Genomic DNA, 20,907 nt, shown 5'->3' with positions numbered 1-20,907 from the left:
GACTGTCTTCACTTCTGGGACATCAGTCCAGGTATGGGGACGATTAGGAAGTGGATTCTGCAGAATCTTCTCTACATTCTGTTATAAAACAAAACTCGAGTCTAAAGTAAAGTTATTATTATTAAGAATTTATGAAGTTAAATCATCTTTTTTCTTTCTTTGTTGTTGAAGCGAGAGACTCGGACTCTCTAGTCATTTTGTTTGTTTCTCATTTGCTGTTTGCTTTTCAAATTAAATGGAAAACCAGAAAATTCCAGTGGAAATTGTCTAAATTGTCCGCCTGAGCGTCTCCATGGCAACAGATGCTGATCTCCTCCATGAGGTACCTCTCCCACCCGCTTTGTATAGAATTTATTTATTTATTATTTACATGGGATTTACTCAAGTGGGCAAATCGTTAAGAAAAGCCAAAGCAGCACATCCCAGAACTTTCCACTCACAAAAAAAAAATAGAAATAAAATAAAGGACAGGAATCTTTGCACTTCAACTCCGAAAAGAAATCAGACACAAGCAGGATTAATTAAGAAAAGGGACAGAATATATAAATTAACCTTCTTCTGGATTGGATTTTTTATTATTCTGAACATGAATGAGAAGAATTATCTCATCTATTGTGAGTTTGCAGATCTGAGACGTTAGTCTGGTGGTGTGAAATGAAACCTGCTGTTGGTGTTAATGCACATTAAACTGTGTGAATGACTGTTAATGCACATTAAACGGTGTTAATGCACATTAAACTGTGGTAATGCACATTAAACTGTGTTAATGCACATTAAACTGTGTGAATGACTGTTAATGCACATTAAACGGTGTTAATGCACATTAAACTGTGGTAATGCACATTAAACTGTGTTAATGCACATTAAACTGTGTTAATGCACGTTAAACTGTGTTAATGCACATTAAACTGTGTGAATGACTGTTAATGCACATTAACGGGTGTTAATGCACAATAAACTGTAAATGCACATTAAACTGTGTTAATGCACGTTAAACTGTGAATGACTGTTAATGCACATTAAACTGTGTTAATGCACATTAAACTGTGAATGACTGTTAATGCACATTAAACTGTGTTAATGCACATTAAACTGTGTGAATGACTGTTAATGCACATTAACGGGTGTTAATGCACAATAAATTGTGAATGCACATTAACGGGTGTTAATGCACATTAAACTGTGAATGACTGTTAATGCACATTAAACTGTGAATGACTGTTAATGCACAATAAATTGTGAATGCACATTAAACTGTGTGAATGCACATTAAACTGTGTGAATGCACATTAAACTGTGTGAATGCACGCCAGGACTCATTATAAAACGGTTCTTTTAAAAACAACGCAGGTTCAACACGTCACTCACTGCTGCTTTCACAGAGAAATGTCGCCACCTGCTGGACACTGGAAGACACTGGCCTCAGAAAGCTGGCGGGTCTGTCTGCAGGCTGCATGTTCTCCCTGAGCACGTGGATGGGCACCGGGGAATATTTATCTAGATCACATCCACAAACGCCTGAAAGTGTTTGACCAGTACTCGGAGTACGAAGCTCGTAACGAAATATCCGCAAGTTAATAAAAATAAAAGCGAGAGGGAATATCTCCTGAGAAACTTCATTTACTCAGAGAAAGACATGGTGTAAAAAACAAAACAAACTATTTATTCAGTCAGCACAGCAGAGAAATGGTTCCTAGACTAAAGTATCACTACCTGTTCACACGGTAGGGAAGCTCCGGCGCCGTCCCTACAAATTAAAGCTCAAAGAGTGGCGTGGCGTGGCGTCGAGAAAACAACAAGCGCTCAGGACTAAATACACGTTAACGCCGTTCTAAAGAAGAAGCCTGGAAGCTACGAGCAGAAATGAAAACTTCACTCTCCAGTGACATCGAACTGAGTCACGGCGGCAAGACAGACGGCGAGGAGGAAACCCGGCGGGTCGTCGTTCTAATACTGGGGGGGCAGATTTAAAAAAATAAGAGAAAATAAAGAAGAAAAAGATAAAAAAAAAATTTTTAAAGGAGAAAAAGAAGTAAAACAAAAGAGAAAGAGGAAGAAAAACAAAAAACAGAAGAAAAAACTGAAAAAAGAATAAAAAAAGAAAATAAATAAAATTAAAGGAGAAAAAAGAAGAAAAACAAAAAAAACTGAAAAAAGTTTTTTAAAATTAGAAAGAAACAAAAGAAAAAGAGAAAAAAAAGAAGAATACTGGAGGTGGAGTCTGAACAGAATAATGAGAGAATCTTCAATAACAATAAACTTCACACTCGAGTCAAATAAAATTATAAACAAGAGAAATTTCTATACAAGACGCGTCTAAAGATCTCCTGAGAATTCATGGCTGCTCTGCTTCACCCGCGTCACGTCACCAGCAGGGAATACCGACAATCCTTCATAAAGCTGCTACCGGACTAGTTCTTTCTTTTAGGGGGGGGGGTGGGGGAGGGGGAGGGGGGAGGGGCAGGGGGGGCAGCAGGGCCGTCATTCTGAAGCGTAGAAACAAAGTTATGTACAAAAATATACATCTAAGGAGACATCCCCGGTGAAAGGCGTTTCCCCGCTTGGTAAACTTGGTGATTCTTGTTTGTGGACGAAGACGAAGCTCCGGTCCTGAAGAGTCGCTGCTCCGCCAGTCCACCGTCAAACTTTCTTAAAAAAAAAATAAAAGTCCAGACGAAGTATGTCAGTACACGCCGGGGACGATCCGGTAGCGGACGGTCTGGCAGTACTCCTCCCACGCCGAGCCGTACTTCCTCCGACACTGCTGCATGTCGCGGGAATCTCTGTGTACCAGCAGGATGACGAAGTATATCATGTAGTACCAGGGGAGCAGGTGGCTGAAGCCTGAGGGACACAGGGACACGGGGACACGGGGACACGGTCAGTGTCTGAACCAGAGGCTCCCACAGCGCCGCGCCGCCGGCCGCCACTCACCACAGGGCAGAGACCAGGACAGCGCCATCAGCAGGTCTCCCAGGTAGTTGGGGTGGCGGACGACGCCCCACCACCCGGACGCCAGCAGGCTCCGCCCCGTCGCCGTGGGGATCGTCTTCAGAGCTGAAGCAGGACGGAGGAGAATCAAACCTCAAACCAAACCTCACCGTTTCACATCCTGCTCCTCGTGTCGCCACCGGGACTTTTCCTCAATTCGGACTGAAACTTTGTCTTTTTAATTGTTTAATATAAAGTTACAATTTCTTTTATTTTTGTGAGGAACACAATAGAATGAGTTATTTATGACTTCCTCATTTTTTACTTATTTATTTAATTGTCATCATGCAGGTGTAGAAAATCCAAATAAATTCATTCAAATATTCAGCACTAGAGTGCGCCCTCTGCTGGTTGCTTTTTCTTTTTTTCTAAATCCCACTGATAACTGGTCCTCGTCTGGACTCAGGACGGAGCAGCTGGACAACTTACTGGACAGTTTGGGGTCGGCCGGGTTCCTCCTGAAGGCGTTCTTCTCAGAGTTGGACTTCCTGAAGATGTAGAAGCCGATGACTGGAACAGAGAAGAGAGAGAAGAGAGAAGAGAGAGAACGAAGAGAAGAGAACAGAGAGAACGAAGAGAAGAGAGAACGAAGAGACGAGAGAGAACGAAGAGAAGAGGAGAGAGAACAGAGAGAACGAAGAGAAGAGAGAGAACAGAGAGAACGAAGAGAAGAGAGAGAACGAAGAGAACAGAGAGAACAGAGAGAACGAAGAGAAGAGAGAGAACGAAGAGAAGAGAGAGAACGAAGAGAAGAGAGAGAACAGAGAGAACGAAGAGAAGAGAGAGAACGAAGAGAAGAGAGAGAACGAAGAGAACAGAGAGAACAGAGAGAACGAAGAGAAGAGAGAGAACAGAGAGAAGAGAGAGAACGAAGAGAAGAGAGAGAACAGAGAGAACAGAGAGAACGAAGAGAAGAGAGAGAACAGAGAGAACAGAGAGAAGAGAGAGAACGAAGAGAAGAGAGAGAACGAAGAGAAGAGAGAGAACAGAGAGAAGAGAGAGAACGAAGAGAACAGAGAGAACAGAGAGAACGAAGAGAAGAGAGAGAACAGAGAGAAGAGAGAGAACGAAGAGAAGAGAGAGAACAGAGAGAACGAAGAGAACAGAGAGAACGAAGAGAACGACGTCAACGACCAAAAAGCCAAAAAGGAAAAAGAAGAAAAAAAAGAGAGAAAAAGAGGGGGAAAAGGATAAAAGAAGAAGAAGAAGAGGATTAATGAGGTCACATGAACATGAGACGTTACTTCAGAAGTTCCACTGCTGTTTGTTCCATTATTGTTTGTATTTCTGTTACATTTTCCTAAAAAACAACAATAAAAAGTAAAGAAGGAACGAAGGAAAGAAAGAAAGAAAGAAAGAAGGAGGTATGGACTCGGCGCTGCTCACCTTTCAGGAGGACGATGGCGGCGACCGCCGGGAGGCTGAGGGGGCTCGGGTGGCTCACCAGGTAATACGCCTGCAGCGTGTAGGTGAAGGGAACCCACACCAGATCCCCGAACGCCAACATGAAGCCGAAGCCGTCGTGCATCAGGTCCATGGTGGTGAGGATCGCCTCCTGCAGGCGGGGGGAGGGACAGCAGGACACTCAGTACCTCCACTCACGTTATTCGTTATTCGTAGAAGGAAACCTGGAACGTTCCAGGAGCCGACGGCTGATTAAAGCGCCGCGCTGCAGCCTCCATCACCAGAGTTCACTAGTTCACTAGTTCACTAGTTCACACCCCAGAAGGAAAATTCTCTTCTTTCATCAAGAATCCTTCCTTAGTTTAATAACGAGTTTCTCTTCTATCCCTATGTTCACAGATGAAGGACAAAGATCCAACATTTCTTCTATTTTTCATGACGAGAGGAGATTTTGGACATTTAATTCCAGGTGTTTTTGTTTATTTATGAATTCGGGCAAAAAAATAAATAAAATAGAAAATCCCTTCATCAAATTTGCAGCTAAAAACGATTTTCATCGTGCGAATCCCCGTTCTCCCGGCGTTCCGTTCTCCCGTTCCTTGTGGGTTTTCCGGAGTTGCAGTTAAACTCGAGTTAAAGCTTGAATTTGTGGAGCGACGGAGCCTCATGTCCTTTTTTATTTTGGGGTGTCTAGACGCACTTTAACTCGGAGGACAATCGCAGCAGAGACGTCGCACTTTTGACGACTCATCTGAAGTCTGCAGTCGTTTTCTAAGTTCATGGAGGAAAACAAAAGAAACCGAAAGTTGAATTTTCCTTTATAAGAGAATAAAACCACAGATTTTCTTTAGGCCAAATGGCGGCGTGGAGGCGACGGTCCGGCCGTGAGCACGCACCTCGTTCCAGAGACCGTCGACCACGTAGAGCAGCTGGAAGAGGTTGACCAGGATCATGGAGGACGACGGCGCCGCCAGTCCCTGCCGCTTCATCTCCGCCAGCGCCAGCGCAAAGTTGATCAGACACTGGAGGAGAAAACGTTCTTCACTCGCCCGGCTGAACAGCTGATAACCACCGCTGCCGACACGCACCGTCACTTCCTCTCGCGCTCACTCAGATTAAACGCTGACTAACGATGTATTTGTGACGGAAAGTCAGGATGTGAAAGCGAACGTCGTCGTTCAGACGAGGCGGCGCCGGCGGACTCACCCAGCCGATCAGCCCCGGGCGCATCTCACAGAAGAACTTCAGGTCGAAGTCTTTGACCCGAGGATTGAGCTCGTGTCCCTTGAAGAAGTCGTAGAGGACATTACCTGGAGAGACGGAGGAAAAGACGCAGAGGACCGATCGTCCACGTCAGTGTCTGGAAACCAAAACGAACAAGCTGTGGTTGTTTGGATATTTCCTCCAGAAGCACGATTCAATAGTGAGGTTTCTGATTCAGTAGTGAATACTGACGTTAAATCACAACTAATCCTGGTGCTTTTGTCCACCTGCTGAGAAAACTATCACAACTTACATGAAACTACTGGCCAGCTGCTACTAATCCCTTTAAATCTAAACTTTACAGACGGTCTCTGCTGTGGAACAGAGACGAAAAGGTCAAAGAATTACTGGTGAAAATGACTTCAATCTCAACATAAAGCGAATTCTCACGAAACCTTCTGGTGTGAAATAGAGTGAAACGTCACCAATGGTGCCGCAGCGTTGTCTTGTGTCCTCCACTCCCATGAAATTAGATTTTTAAAATGATCGTCGTCCCTGTTGGTATTCGTCACATCAGCTTGGTGGTTCGGAAACGTCATCGCAAACGGCGATTTTGTTTAATCAGGTTAATCACGCCTTTTCGTTTGACCGCGACAGAAATCGGCGCGCGACCATCTGCGTTTCACGCCGATGTCTAGTCGTGTTTATCAGACCTGCAGATATCGTTGTACCTCCCTCGGCTGGTTATTGATTCGTCTCCCAGAATCAGTCGAAAAGTGTCTGTGATCGTTATAAAGCCTCAAAACTTGAAGGAGTGTGATTAGAGCGAACAACGGGCCTCCTCCTTCCTCACCCGAGTTTCCTCCCATCGCCAGCTCGTCTGGAGCGGCGTAGCGGGAGCGGACGTACAGGTAGACGCTGAGCAGCAGCGAGAGGACGAAGGTGGCCACGGCCAGCTGCAGGAAGTGTGTGTGGATGTAGGTCAGGTCCACGCCCTGGTGCACCGCCGCTGCCACGGCGCCGGCCGACACCACCACGGCAAAGAAACCTGCGGGGGCACAAGTGGAAACTCAAACGTCTGTGCGGGACAAAGGAACGCGGACAAGATACGGTGAAAAGAAGGACGGGTGACGTGCTGAAGACAGTCCAGCCTCACCATTGGTTCTGTACTTCAGCCTCTTCCCAGACCTCAGCGGCATGCCCTCGCTCAGCTGGAGAAGAAAGGGACAAGAAGAGGATCCTTATTGGAGAGAGAAGCCGGTGCTTCATGAACACCTTAAAGTACCGTAGCGTTTGTTTGTCTTATTCTAACACCAGCTGCTGGCAGGAGTCACCAGTTAACACGGGCACCAGTTAAACCGAAACACCAGACAGTGAAGCTCCATCGTAACGATCCACATTTTGTAATACTATTAATAAATATATATATATACTATCTATTATTTGAGCTGATATCCGATGGACGTTCGCTCTGCATCACATAGGGGGGGCTACTTGTGCACGACGGGGAAAAGCCAATGACTCCGCCCACGCCGCGGTGGTAATATATTGTAATGGAAAAGGAGCGAGGCGAGGAGATGTGAACCTTTCACATCTGAACCAATGACTAGTACCTGGAAAGTGATATTGGTACTCAACGGTACCAGGTTTCAGTACTTTTGTGTGTTTATGTGGTAATAAATGTTAATTTGTTTGATAAAAAAAAAAAAAAAAAAAAAAGAACATATATTTCTGGATGAACTTTAATAAACATCTCAAAAACATCCAACTGTTTGTATTGTGACATCACAGTTGTTTGACAACTGTCTGCAAGTGTTTTGTCTTAATACACAAAATAAAGCGCAGCTCCACCTCCTCCTGTTCCTTTCCCCTCTAGAAACGATGCGACGAGGCTCCATGGAGGCAAATCACTTTAAAACAAACGAGTAATCTCTCCAGCCTGGAGAAACATCAAGTGCTGAACCAGCAACTTCTTCAGATTAGGAGTTTTCCTGCCACTGGCCTCGCACTCAAAAACATTGCAGCCTATTTTGCATCGTATGTTGAGAAGCGGAGCGTCTCGAGCGCTTCCCGTCAGCCATGTTGCTCTGTTGTCTGAACCCGCAGAGCGACTGACGTCACGCTCGTCTGTGGGAAATACTGTGTTCAAATGGTAGTACCGACGGTACCAATAAAAGTACACCTGTCGCTCACCTTTCCAACAGGTAGGATGTAGAGCACGGCCTGGAAGAAGACCCAGAGGAGGACGAAGCCGAGGGCCTGGACGTCCCACAAGGAGTCCAGGGGGGGCAGGGGGGGCGGGAAGTTAACCAGACTGGGGTCGCCCAGGTTGACTTGGAGGATGACAAAAAGCACCCAGGCGGGCAGGAAGACGAGCCAGAAGTACACCCCTGGAAAACATCACAGCAGACAAGAGCGGCGTGGCCGTCATCCAGACTGAGATCCCTACGCCACCCAGTGAGGCTGTTCTGCCCCAACAAGCTCAGTCTCTCTGCTGCCAGCGCCGAAGCGCTGCTGTTCTTCTCTCAGTCGTGTCTCATTCTTTTGGCAGAAAAACAAAGTTTGGAATTTCTTGCAACACAAAAAATATAATTTACCAACTGTCGTAAATATACAGACATTATCAACAATACACACACAGGGAGACGGTCGATCCATGGAATTATGGTTAAATTAGCTTTGGTGTTGACGACATGTTAAAGGGTCATATTCTGCAAAATCCTCTTCCTAGAGGTTCTCCAGCAGTACTAATCGTCCCCATACCTGGACTGACGTCCCAGAAGTGAAGACAGTCTGTCCTCTCTCTCCCTGGCTTGTTTCAGGTTTTAAAAAGTGTGTTGCTCCAAGCAGCCAATCAGAAATCAAACCCTATATAGTGTCATCGGGGGTTTAGCCAATCTCAATCAAGGTAGGCTCCTCCCTTTGACTCCTCCCACAATTAGGCAGCTCTGCTCTGGCACATGGCACCACGAGAGGAAGTACTTCCTCCTCTTCCCAAGATGGGCATGTGTGGGCGGAGCCAGTCCAGCTCACACAGACACAGCAGATTCTGAATGCAGCTCCTATGATCCAATATTCAAATGGAGGAACATCAAGTACATACCGATCTTCCCTCCGAAGTCCAGTGGGGTGGAGACGCCAGCACCAGGAGCGACTGCTGCCGCCGGCTCCCTCTGCTGGGCGCTGGGTTTGGTTGCGGCTGGTTTTTCGTCTCCAGCGTCCTTCCTGCGCCGCAGGTTATAACGACCCTGGTTCGTCTCGGTCTCTCCCTCCACCTTAGCTTCAGCCTTCTGGAGGAAAGGACGAGGATTTGAGCAAACACGGGAGATTTTACAGCGTGAAGCAAATTCGCAAACGCAGAACGTCACGGCTCAGTCTTGTGACTGGAGAGGAGAGCGTATGGGCGAGCGAGGTATGGAGGATGGAGTTGTGTGTTTTCCACTTGGCAACTGTGAGACAGAGACGACAACAACAAACGCCACAAAAGACAGACGCCGAATATTTTTTTTACAACAATCTGATCCCTCCAAAATTAATAAATAATGACAAAAACATAGTTTTAACCTGTGATTATCAACTTTAAGGAGTTGCCTGTAACCTATCCCAGCGGCTCTGTGCCAGCCTCACGCCTCAGCGTCACATCAGGACTTTCAACTGATTTCCTAACATAATACAATGTGATCGAAGGCCCAACAGCTCAGATCGAAGAGCAGAGTGACGTTCTGATGATCCAGACAGTGAAAACTGGAGGCTGTGGGGTTTCTGGGGGAAGGCGTCATGTGATGACCTGGGCAGCAGCGTCATGGATCAATGTGAGAGGGCGACAAAGAGAGGCCTGCTACATTGATCCATACAGGAAGCGAGCAGGTACTGGACCAGCGTGGTTCTGCTGGGGGTCAGAGGAGGCCGCTGCATTGGATTTCCTCTGAGTTCCAGCGTCAACAACACATATTCGCACATTAGAACCAGTACAGGTTTTCTAGAGTTTCCTAGTAGAAGCTGCTTTCTCCAGTTAGCAGTTCCCCCCATTCTGATTTTTAGAACGTCAGACGGTCCACGGTTACACCGTCAGGTCTGTACAGAAAACCCAGAGTCACGTAGGATTATTTCCATCTTACGTAATTCTCAAAACAGCAAAAAAAAAAAAATCATAAGAAAACTGTAAACATGAAAGTCTGTGAGAACTCCCTCTGCGTCTGAACACAACGTGATCAGTCGGCACGTGTTAACACGTGACGGTCTGAACGAGCAGCAGTCTTGTGAGGGTAGCCCCCCCAATGTGCATGCATCATGACATTCCTCTCGCCGTGACTTACTTCAAAGCCCATTCACTCCTACAGAGCGCCGGTACCTGGAACACTTTTTTGTTCCCCCATTGTGGTCAAACATTCAAATGATGTCAACCAACGTTTCATCAGCAGATTGTCTCTGTCCAAACATCTGAACGATAAAATCTTCCTACAATGTTGGTTTTTTTTTGGGGTCATTAGAAGACAAACTCACCTCATTGACTTCAGTGTTGTTGTCCTCTTTCTGTTTCTCCTCTTTCTTTTCATGCTTGTTGTTGCTGCTGTTTTCAGCCACCGCCGTATGTTTCTGCCAATCAGAGGATGGAGGGATGAAAAGAACACAGTTTGGATCAAAACACGGAAACATAAACCCGGGGCGTCAAACATACGGCCCATGGACTGAAACCAGGGGCGTAACACAACGCAGGAGTGACCAGCAGATGGCGCTGCGTGGAGTACCGTAGCAGTAAAAGCCAGTGAATTAGCATTCGCACGACAGACTCACCATGAGTTTCTAAAAATATGCTCAGTGAAATCTTAGGAGTTTGAAATGTAATGAGACTTGATCCTGCTGAAACCAAGAATAAAAGTGAGACGTGAACTATCTATAGTTCACTGTGCTGTATCTGGCCCGTGATCTGAAACCAGTCTGACAACCCTGACATTGATATTTCCCCCAACCATCATCTCAGGATACACTTTTAGACTTCTGTGTGGATTCTCAGTCATCAAGTCTCCCCCGTACATGCAACTACCACAGAGACAAAATAAGAAGTACAGTAAACTAGAGTTCTAGCCGGCACATTTCAGCGTAACGGCGGGGGGTCATCAAGTTCACGGGGTGTGCTCGGTGGAAGAGACTGAACACACAGGCAGTATTCTGGCTGCTGAAGCCAGTTTAAGTAGCAGCAGGTCTATTTCTGTGTGACGTGAGAGAGAAAGTTAATGTGAGGAGCGTCCCCCACGCTAAACCCAGAGACCCACACAGAGAGTGGACATCAAACATGGTCAAAAGGATGACCAGCAGAGGCAGAGGGCAGGGAATTCATACATTATATAAGGATTTCCATGTCCCATAGTGGACGGGAACAAATTGATATGAATGATATATAACAGCTCAAAGAAGACCCTCGCTGCTGACTTTCAGCGGTCCCACCACCACAAAATCCTGTAAACTTCAAACTTCCTACCCGCAGGAGTTTTTACATGAAAGCTTCCTCTGTGGTTCTTACATCTCAGAGGTTGGGTCAGCCCATCATTTTCTATCATTGACCAACACTTTTACAACAGCCACGGTTTTGGAAGGACAGAAGTTTAGCCGTGTCTCTGTTAGTCTAACAGAACCCCGACTCTGTACAACCCACTGGTACTCCAAACAAACAACTAATGAAACAGTTCCTTGGTAATCTTAAGAGAAGAACCTGCCGGGCCCCGGAAGAACAAACCAGCTGAGCTCCACGCTAATAATATAATGTTAATGTCAATAATGCTGGTCTTTAATTTATAAAACTTAATTCCATTTCCATATGAATATTCAGAATGTCCTGAAAGTGACAGTATTCATTGAAGAAGCTCTTACCAGGGGGGTGAGCCTGACTTCCAGCATGTCCTTCATCTTGAGGTCTTTGCGTGCGGACGGAACGTTTTCTGTCGCCGCGGTCCGGGACGAAGAGCGGCGTGCGGTCCGAGCAGGAGAGCGTGAGGAGCTGCGGCGGCGGCCCGGTGACCGGGAGCGAGAGCGGGAGCGGGAACGGGAGCGAGTATAGAAACCAGCCGCATTCTGAAGAAAAACAGCATCAAAACAAAGACTTACATGTCTGCGATTATGGACTCAGAATAGAGGTGTGGGTTTTTGGTTTTTCTCGTCATACGACCATCAATTTAGATGTTTAATTATTTTTTAGTTAATAAGCAGATTGTGCGTCCCTGTTATCAACACATCTAACTCCATAATGTTATTTCAGTACCTCATCCAGGTACTACTTGGTGAACCCACCTGCACTCAAACTGAAGCTGTAATCTCTTTGCATTTGAGCAACTTTTAAACAGGATGTTGCTCAACAGGGCTCAGAGTCACAAACGGTTAGTTATGACGCATTTGTAAAGTTTGTAGCTCTGGATTAAAGCAGTTTTGCCAAAGCAGTCATGAAAAGGAGCACTGAAGGGAGGGGAAAGCATGCTGAACTTACAAAACAACTGTAACGCTCCTCAAAGTCGACTGTTGCGTTTTCCTAACCCACTTCCTGTACATAGATTAGTAAACACAAGTGGTCCCACCTTGATGTCTTGCTCTCTGAGCTCCAGCTCGGTCCCATCCTTGTAGATGACCGTGTAGAGCTGACTCTGAGCGTTGAAGCTCAGCACCTCCACCTCATAGTACAAACTGCTGCCGGGCCAGCGGCCCATCACCACGTCCCCCTTCTGGTGTTTCACAGTCGGCATCCTCATCGACCTGGAAGGGAACGACAGAGAGTGGCAGCGGCGGTTCTTCCAAACAACAGGACAGAAATCAACACACAGGTGAGCAACGTTTCAATACTGGAGGAAATCCCAAGCGCACTGGACGAAGGACTTCATAGAAACGATGCTGCAGCACAAAGGTGGATTTCCATCGGAAATGTAAGATAAAGAAAAAAAACAAAAACAAAGGAGAGAGAGGCAGGTTTCACATTTAAAGCCCGAGGTCTACGTTCAAAACTCTGCTTGAGAAATAACAAGAGTTCTGGAGTCACTCGACTCCAGTCCTGATTTAACAAGGAAGCAGAGTTCATGACAAATTAAAACCCAACTTGACTTGTTTCAGACAAAAAATTTAAATTCCCCAGCGAGGTAGTCTTATAACAAATCATCTGATTGGATGAAGTAAAACTGCTGCTGTGTTCCAGAGTCATTTAGCAGGAACCAGTGAATTCAACATGAATTAAAACAAAGTAAATCAGCTTTGAGAGAAGTTTTATTTAAAACACACTCTGGAAGTTTTCTTGCTGGATTGATAAAATATAATATAAATTTTTAATTATAATTTGTTCCTCACAGAAAACGGGCTGACAGCTCTCCTGTTTAAGGAACCATGATGTAGTAGGTGGAAGTGGATGACGGGAATAAAACTTGTATTTGAGATTAACTGCAGTTGTTTGAGCCTCAGTTTGATTTCTTCCTGTTGTGCAGCGTAGGCATGATGTCACTTTTTATTCTAATTTCCCCTTCATGCCATTAGTCACATTTAGGATATTTTTCTTGCTAAACCCGGTGGCAGTACTGCTGAACTCTAGAAAGGATCCAACAACAATAGTACACAATATTTTTTTTCAAATCTGGTGAGAAAAGCATAGAAAATACTTTATTAACCCCAGAGGGAAATTATGTGTCTTTATTAAAGCCATAAATAGTGAAATATGTCAGATTTGTCTTTTAATACTCACACAACCTGTGTCACACAAAGTGACCTTTGGCTAAGCCCCGCCCCCAAGAGCAGATAAACCAATAGCATTAAACTACCACCTGCCTACCAAACAGAAGCACTAGAGCTGGCGAGAGGTTTCTACACCGACGGCTGCTACGCAAACGTCCAGTCGGCTGCGACGGCTTGTCCGAGTTAGCAACAGTAACTGAGGGGGGCGGGGCTTAGCCAAAGGTCAGGTGAGTTTAGTTTTACTGCCTCTATAAAGTCACAGAATTTTAGAAATTACTTAAAATAACATCAGTGGGTGGAAGTTATTACGGTGTGTACTCTATAAAGAAGAACAAACACTATTTACATTTTCATTAAGGGACAGAAAACATTTAAAAACAAAATCCAAGAGCGAATTGTCGTCAATTCCAAAATAAATGTCTCTTTTACTGATATTGTGAGTACGCACTCTGGTGGGGCAGGAATGTTACATATTTTTATTTCACACTTTCTATTCATCCTTTGTTGTGCGATTTTTCTAAACTCCAATATTTTTTCCCAAAGTAAAAAAAAAAAACAACTAAACTTTACAAACATTGGCCAAACAATCAGAATCGGATCATTCTGTTGTCTCAAGCACATTCAAACGGCGCTGTAACAGATCGATGAACAGAACGTGAGCTTTTACATTAAAACCACGGAGTAATCCATGAATCAGTCGAGCTTTGAACCTTTTTAAGTGTCACTCTTTATTTATGACACTCTATGCATTTATCCAGATTTCAAACACGACAAAGCTGGACGACCATTTTTCACCTCAACTTAAATATAAGTAAGGAAATGAAGATAAGATTCTAACATACTGCAGCTTGTTGGTGAAATTGGTTAAATCAGGTTTCATTTCCTTTTTTAGGTTATATCACAAACACCCATCGTCCACTCTCTCTGTTTTGTACCACAGCGACTTGTTTCGTCCCTGTATTGAGCAAGGAGCCACTCAGGAGCTGTGGGTTAGTGAGCGGAGCTGGTTTGGCATTGCTGGATACAATGAAGTGGCCTCTGCACGGTCAGCATGATGGGCCACAGTGGCCAGAGGGGCTCAGGGTCTAAAGAACCACCGCGCTGCTGCAGAACTGCTGACAGACCTGTCAGACAAGTCAGAGACAGCCAGGCCAGGGATTTTACAGCTGCCACTGTCTACAAACCGCAGGGAACTAAGCTGCTGCAGCCGTGTGTCCACCACAGGTCCAATTTAGAACACTGGACACTCCAAACATTTCTGTCAGAACATGTGAGAGGAATAGTTCCAGCTGAAAGTTCCGGGTCTCTAGGAAGCCAAAGCCTCGCATCAACAGCCAGATTATAAAGGATTAAAAAAGGACACCATCTTTCTGTCCATAGTTCTTCACATCATAAACCTCGTGCTTCACTTTCACTATGCAGGAGTTTTTCTCCAGTGATGTAGATGTTTCATTGGGATTCGGGTCCATTCAGGCGTTTCTCAGTCTGATGACAAGAAGAGTAAATTCCTAAAGAACAAGTAATGATCCAGTCAAAACTTCACATTATATTCAATAAACGTATTTAAAATCATATTGGTGATCAATATCATTTATACATCCAAGTTTCCTTTAAGATTCAAAATATAATACTTTGTTCAACTATTTTGGATTGAAGTTACAGAACTATAGTTAATAAAGAGAATAAATGAATAATTGAAAGCTCTTTGATTCATTAGCTCAAAATGGTTAAACAATATATCTTTTAATATTCCAACATCACTCAAATCTAACGAGCCTCGTGCAAAACGTCAGAGTGAAATGAAAGGAGCGTTCTCATTGGTCGATATAGTTCACTCAGCCAATCGCTGATCCGCTGACTAATTCTTTCTATAAGACACGATTCATTTCCTGTAGTTTGCGAGACAGAAGTGGAACATTTAGTTTCGATATGATTCAACCAAACATTTTCATTTCAAAGGGATTTCACAAGAATTTTCAAATCCGTAGTAAGACAAGGTAGGTGGGTGTAAGTAGGTGACAAATGCCACCCGGGGAGGAAATTCCATTATTACCACTTTAAGAAGAACACAGGGGTATTATGATATGGCTTCTTCCAGTTTTGGTTTTCGACACAATGAATGAACCAGTCAGGCAATCGAACCGGACGAACACGCCACCACATTGATTTCCTTTACAAAAAACATAAGGAACCTAATTGAACGAGCACTTTACCAACCAACCTACCAACCAACCAACCAACCAACCAACCAACCAACCAAAGCTCAGAGTTATTGACTTTTAGTAAACGAAGCTTCAACCAGAAACCTTCTGACCAAAAACAGCCGATCCCATTTTAAACCAAACAAGTTTAACTTTCACCAGGACCTTCGGCATGTGATGTGGATTTCCTCTGATTAACGACTGAGCCATTTGTCAGCCCACAGAGTGGGAGATTGAACAGGGAGCCACGGCAGAGCGGTTAAAGAGCGGCGGGCTGCAGAGACCTGGTGTGAACCTTGTGAGGAACAATGGCTCCATAGCGGAAGTAGAGTGGAGTTGTGTCAGTGTAGAGCTCACAGGAACAGAAACACTCCGGGTGTCAACGGAACGACTGAACGAAGAGTTTTATTCTTCAGCACAGTTTAATGGATATAAACTCATTTTTAAATAACCACATATCTTATATATCTAAAAATGGTAAGATCTAACTTTATTGCCCGAAACTCTACTTTTCTCTAATGCTTCTTGATCTTAACAAGAAAAAGGTTACATTATTCTTATTCTTTTTTTTAACATATATCAGCAATTTGAAACGTGCTTGTGTGTGTGTGTGTGTGTGTGTGTGTGTGTGTGTGTGTGTGTGTGTGTGTGTGTGTGTGTGTGTGCGTGTGTGTGTCATCCTGTCACAGAACCACAGAAGTAGTCACAAAAAGAAAAAGGAGGGAAAACGTCGTGCTTTAAACTATCGCTCACTAAAATAAATAAATAAATAAAAGCAACAACCCCAGAAATCAGACGAAAACTTTAAAAGCATTTAAAATTCGTGATTCGATTTTTTTTTAAACGTGTATATGTGAGTAATACACAGTGTGCAGGCGTTTCTAACAGCCAAATGAGCAAATGCTGCAAAAGCGACCCTCTTTTATTCCCCGTGTGTTTCCATTCAATCACTTTGTAGTCGTTGAATCATAAAATAGTCATAGAGTATAATCATTAAACAATCGTTACTGGTGTTATGGATTCAATGGTGTGCGTGTTGACCAGTGGGCGACTTCCTTTGGCGTCTGTGGTTGCTGCTAGTAACAGATGTCCAGTTTCCAGCCCATTAAGTTCTATTTCGTGGAGTTTGTTTGAAATAATGTGCTTCTTGATTAAACAATAATTTAAAAAAAAAATCCAAGTGTAGCTGTAAACAAGAAGCTAATCAATACCTTAATTTGTGACAATCCACCTTCAATAAAGCCACAAGACCTGTGTGGATCAGGTGTGTGTGTTACTGGAGTAAACACGTGTGCATGAGTGTTTTGTTATTAATCGGGACGATCTAATAAAATCACCAAGATGATCATAACGTTTCACCCAGAGAGCCATCAGGGTGTGAGCAAAACTTCTTCTAACGGGTCGACAACATGCAGCCTCGGAGCTGATCAGGAGGCGTCAAGCAGTCACAGTAATTCATTAAACGGACACACACAAAACCGGCCTCATTTCAGTGTTGTTTAGAGAGGAAGCAGAATGTTTTCAATATTTTCAGAGACTGCACGCGACCACAAATCCCAAGTTAACACGGCAACAAGTAAACCCGAAACACCTCCGCTATGCCCCGCAATAAAAGGTTGTTTTAAAGACGGGGATTAATCCGAGACCGACGTTACTCGTACGTCCACATCGCCATGATATAAACAGCATATTTTTTTTAGATAATAAACATTTCCTGAAATCAGTCTGAACTTCTCGACCCTCAATTTACAATCAACTCCCGTTAGCTGCGGGCTAAAGCCTCAATTTCTTCACCGTAAGAAGTATAAACCTTCACCAAGCCGTAATACACACACTCACACCGGGCAGGAGCACTTACCTCAGATATACGCGAGAAATCCCAAATTAATTAAACTGATTAAATATCCCAGGTGAATCTGAAATAAAAGATTAAGCGTTAAAATTAAAAGGAAACTTTGCTAACGTTAGACGGAGTGAGCGCTCCCTCCCTCCTGGTGGAACCTAGCTGCGCCGCGGAAGGCGCCAAAGCTTGCTATTGGTCCGCGCAGCATTCAATTTAAACACGGCCGCCCTCTGATTGGTCGGCGCGGAGTCTCGGCCGCCATGCGATTGGTTGAACCGGAGTCGACGCTCCTTTGTTTACTGGTGTCAAATAACTGCTCAACAAAATGGTGGAGCTGGTAGACACACACACACACACACGCACACACACTCACACACACGCTTACACGCGCGCGCACACACAGCGCCACCGTGAGGCCCTCTAAACAGCGACAAGGATTTCTGCTTAAATAAAATAGAACACGAACTTTACAATGCATGTAACGTGTTTGCAATAACTGAAATTTAAATACATTTCATTTTATAGCTCCAAATACAACAGTCATTTCAATGCACTTTTAAAGAGTAAAAAAAACCCAACAATTCCTCATGAACAAGCAGAAGAGATGGTGTAACAGAAAAACTCTCTTTAACAGGACAAAAACCCCTGCAGAACGAGACTTTATCCTGGGAGAATATGCAAACTCCACACACAAAGGCTGTGTGCAGTATTTGGGCCCACGACTTTGTCAGTGCGTGGCGATAGTGCGAACCCGTGCACGGCCCTACATTAAATCCCACTGAAATTGGGGAAAGACAATCATTCATTCACACATTCAAAGGTCTTACATTGAGCGAAATTCACATTCCAATGAGGCCCAGAAGTTAAGAAAGTCTGTCATCCTCCTCACTTTTCAGCAAACGTGAGCTCATACAGGAAATTAAAAGATTTTCCCTTCATGATGTCACAAGGGGAAATAACCACTCCATCTCGTAGTGGAGCTCTGCCTCACTGATATACTGAATAATCTCAGTATAGTATGAAAAACACAGGGGTTGACAAAGGTTTGATTTGCTTAGGGCCAATATTGGACTGAGGGCCACCAAAGAAAAAGAAGAAAAAACAGACAAATAAAATTTTATTTGTAATCATTTTACTGACCAGGTTGCATCTCTACAATTTACATGTTTTGTGCATAAATACATTTTGATTAACACATGGGGCTAAACCTGGCAAAACTTAGTCTGTAACAGTGCTGTGCGCAGTCCTTTTCAGAATATATTTAAAAAAACTTATTTATGACGGTCCACACGAGAACAGGGTTTCACATAAAATCATGGCGTGGCATTTTATGAGCCCGATAATGTTTTTCTTTTCTTTTTTGTTTTTTTAACACGGGTCACAGTGTGGGGAAATTCGAAAACAAATCTTAGATTAAAACTAACAACTGTAATTCATTGCGGGAAGCCAGAAATGTTGCTGCGGGCTGCCATTGGCCCACTGGCCGCACTTTGAAGACCTATACCGTAAGAGTTAGCAGGAGTTAGCAGGAGTTAGCATTAGCTACTTGGTAGTAACTGTAACAACACGTACGCCCAAACTACGTAACATATTCAGAGTCACAGAAACTACTCACCTGAATTACATGAACTCTTCAGGGATGATTCATCATCATCCAAGGATCAATCTAAGAGATTTTGGGATGTTAACGGCTAAAAAACCTGCAAAAAAATGTTCCCATACAAAGTGGATGGGAGAGGCACCTCATGGAGGAGATCAGAGGAGATCAGCGTCCGTTGCCATGGAGACGCTCCCTGCTCAGAGGTTCACACAGTGAAGGAGCTCCCTGACAGGCTAGTTAGCATCCATATGAGCTACCGGCTAACATGTAAGCGATGCTAACTTGGTTCCAAATAAACGTGACATAAAGGCTCTACCAAGTGTAGCTCTAGTTTTAAGCTCTTTTTAAGTCATTTCAGTTGAATGGTTTTTTTTCCCCCATCAAGGTTTTGATCATTTCCCTCTGATCTGAACAAGAGGAAACTTTAAAAAGTCAACATTTCTCTGCTGACGTGAAAAGCAGAGACAGTGAGAGGAGACAGATTTCACTGGATCGACTATTCAAACCTTTTTTTACTTTCATTTTCACATTCGTCTCCTTCGACTGGGAGATAAGAGTCACTTTGAAAGGTCGCGTGGCGTGTCGATAACATAAAACACAGATTTATTATTGTTTATATCCACACCATGCTGTGTAAGCTGGAACGTAGCCACTGCAGAGGGGCTGTAGAGCCACATGTGGGCAGTGAAAGGCTGAATCATGAACTGAAGACGCCGTTTGTTTGGAGACATAAAGCGAAATATTAAAACAGAACACCTCTGCTCTCGTATCGCAATATTTATTTCATTATCTCAAACGGAACATTATGTTAGCAATGGAGATGGACAGGACCGTACGGTACAGTGTGAGTAATGAAAGGAAAAGAAAGATTCTGCAGCTTCACAGCAAAAGAAACGGGTTTAAGCAATGTTCGCACACACACACTCTCTCACACACACACACACACATACACACACATACGCACACCCATCTGGGGGCCCAAACAAGAGCTTCAGGTTTAGAAAAATAACTTCAGAGTGAAGATCACCTTTTATAGGCCTCGTGTGTCAACGTTTGATTGTACTACTAAGCTGTAAGAGAAGCATCTGCAAACATCTGCCCCAAAAGATGACGTTAAAAAAAATTATCAAATTAATAATGAAACAGAAAACAAAAAGGTGAAACACAGACCCGTTGAACTCTCCCTGCAAAATGAACATCAGCACGACGGAGGAGAAAACTCAGTGACGACACAGACGGGCCCGACGTGTTGTCAGCATGTACGACATTAAACTTTAAAACAAGGCACAAACAAGATTGCTTCACTCGTGGATTAAAGTTGAATTTAAACCGGTGACGTTGGTGATTTATTTATTTATTCATTAGATTGTTTGACACACAGACCAAATGTAGAAAAGGCTGAATCCTTTGGCGAGAAGAAATCCTTATTGTGGCGACGGGACCTGGATGCGTCTGCACTCAGAGTCTTGGATGGTCGTCTGGGTTGCTTTGTCTTTTTTAATGTCTTAAAGTGCAGTCGGTACCGAGTCGGTCCAGGAGCCTCTGGACCGACGAGAAGATTAAACAGCCAAGGAACCTTAAAAACAAATCTGAGCACATTCAGAGCTACAACAACGGCCTCCGTCCAGCTCATCACAGTATTTCACCAAACCCAAACCCAGCAGAGAAACTCAACATTTATTGTGGACGGGAGTGATTTGTCATTTGGAGCGAAGCCAGAAGATGAAAGCCCTTGAACACAGAGTGCGGCCGGCTACAGGTGAACTGGAAAAGTGAAACAAGAACCTGGAAAAATCCAATGATAGTCTAAAGACGGGGCCAGAACCTCGGAGCCGCCGACATGAACCAGATGAGACTGCTTCTCTCACGTCTTCAGTTCCAGAGCTCAACAGTCCAGAACCTGTGGCTCAACAAAGAAGGAACACGCTCCCAAAACCTGGAACGTCTTCCCAGGAGGTCGTCCT

General features: G+C 44.1%; 1 protein-coding gene across 1 annotated transcript; it reads right to left on the bottom strand.

Moving 5' to 3' along the window:
* Positions 1 to 1,644: 1,644 nt before the first annotated feature.
* On the bottom strand, positions 1,645 to 17,521 carry lbr (lamin B receptor). The gene is made up of 14 exons (XM_080490746.1): positions 17,359 to 17,521; positions 12,165 to 12,339; positions 11,467 to 11,667; positions 10,102 to 10,194; positions 8,702 to 8,888; positions 7,792 to 7,988; positions 6,755 to 6,809; positions 6,452 to 6,646; positions 5,602 to 5,705; positions 5,292 to 5,417; positions 4,378 to 4,546; positions 3,421 to 3,501; positions 2,935 to 3,057; positions 1,645 to 2,844 (listed from the first exon to the last, which is right to left on the bottom strand). Exons 2-14 carry the CDS (start codon positions 12,333 to 12,335, stop codon positions 2,684 to 2,686), a joined length of 1,863 nt encoding a protein of 620 aa, XP_080346872.1. The 5' UTR covers positions 12,336 to 12,339; positions 17,359 to 17,521; the 3' UTR covers positions 1,645 to 2,683.
* Between the last annotated feature and the right edge of the window lie 3,386 nt (positions 17,522 to 20,907).

The sequence above is a fragment of the Lipophrys pholis genome (genome assembly GCF_963383615.2).
Source record: "Lipophrys pholis genome assembly, chromosome: 21".
NCBI classification, from domain to species: Eukaryota; Metazoa; Chordata; class Actinopteri; order Blenniiformes; family Blenniidae; genus Lipophrys; species Lipophrys pholis.
The sequence above is the reverse complement of the archived record's forward strand: the minus strand, read 5'-3'. Positions and strand labels throughout refer to the sequence as shown.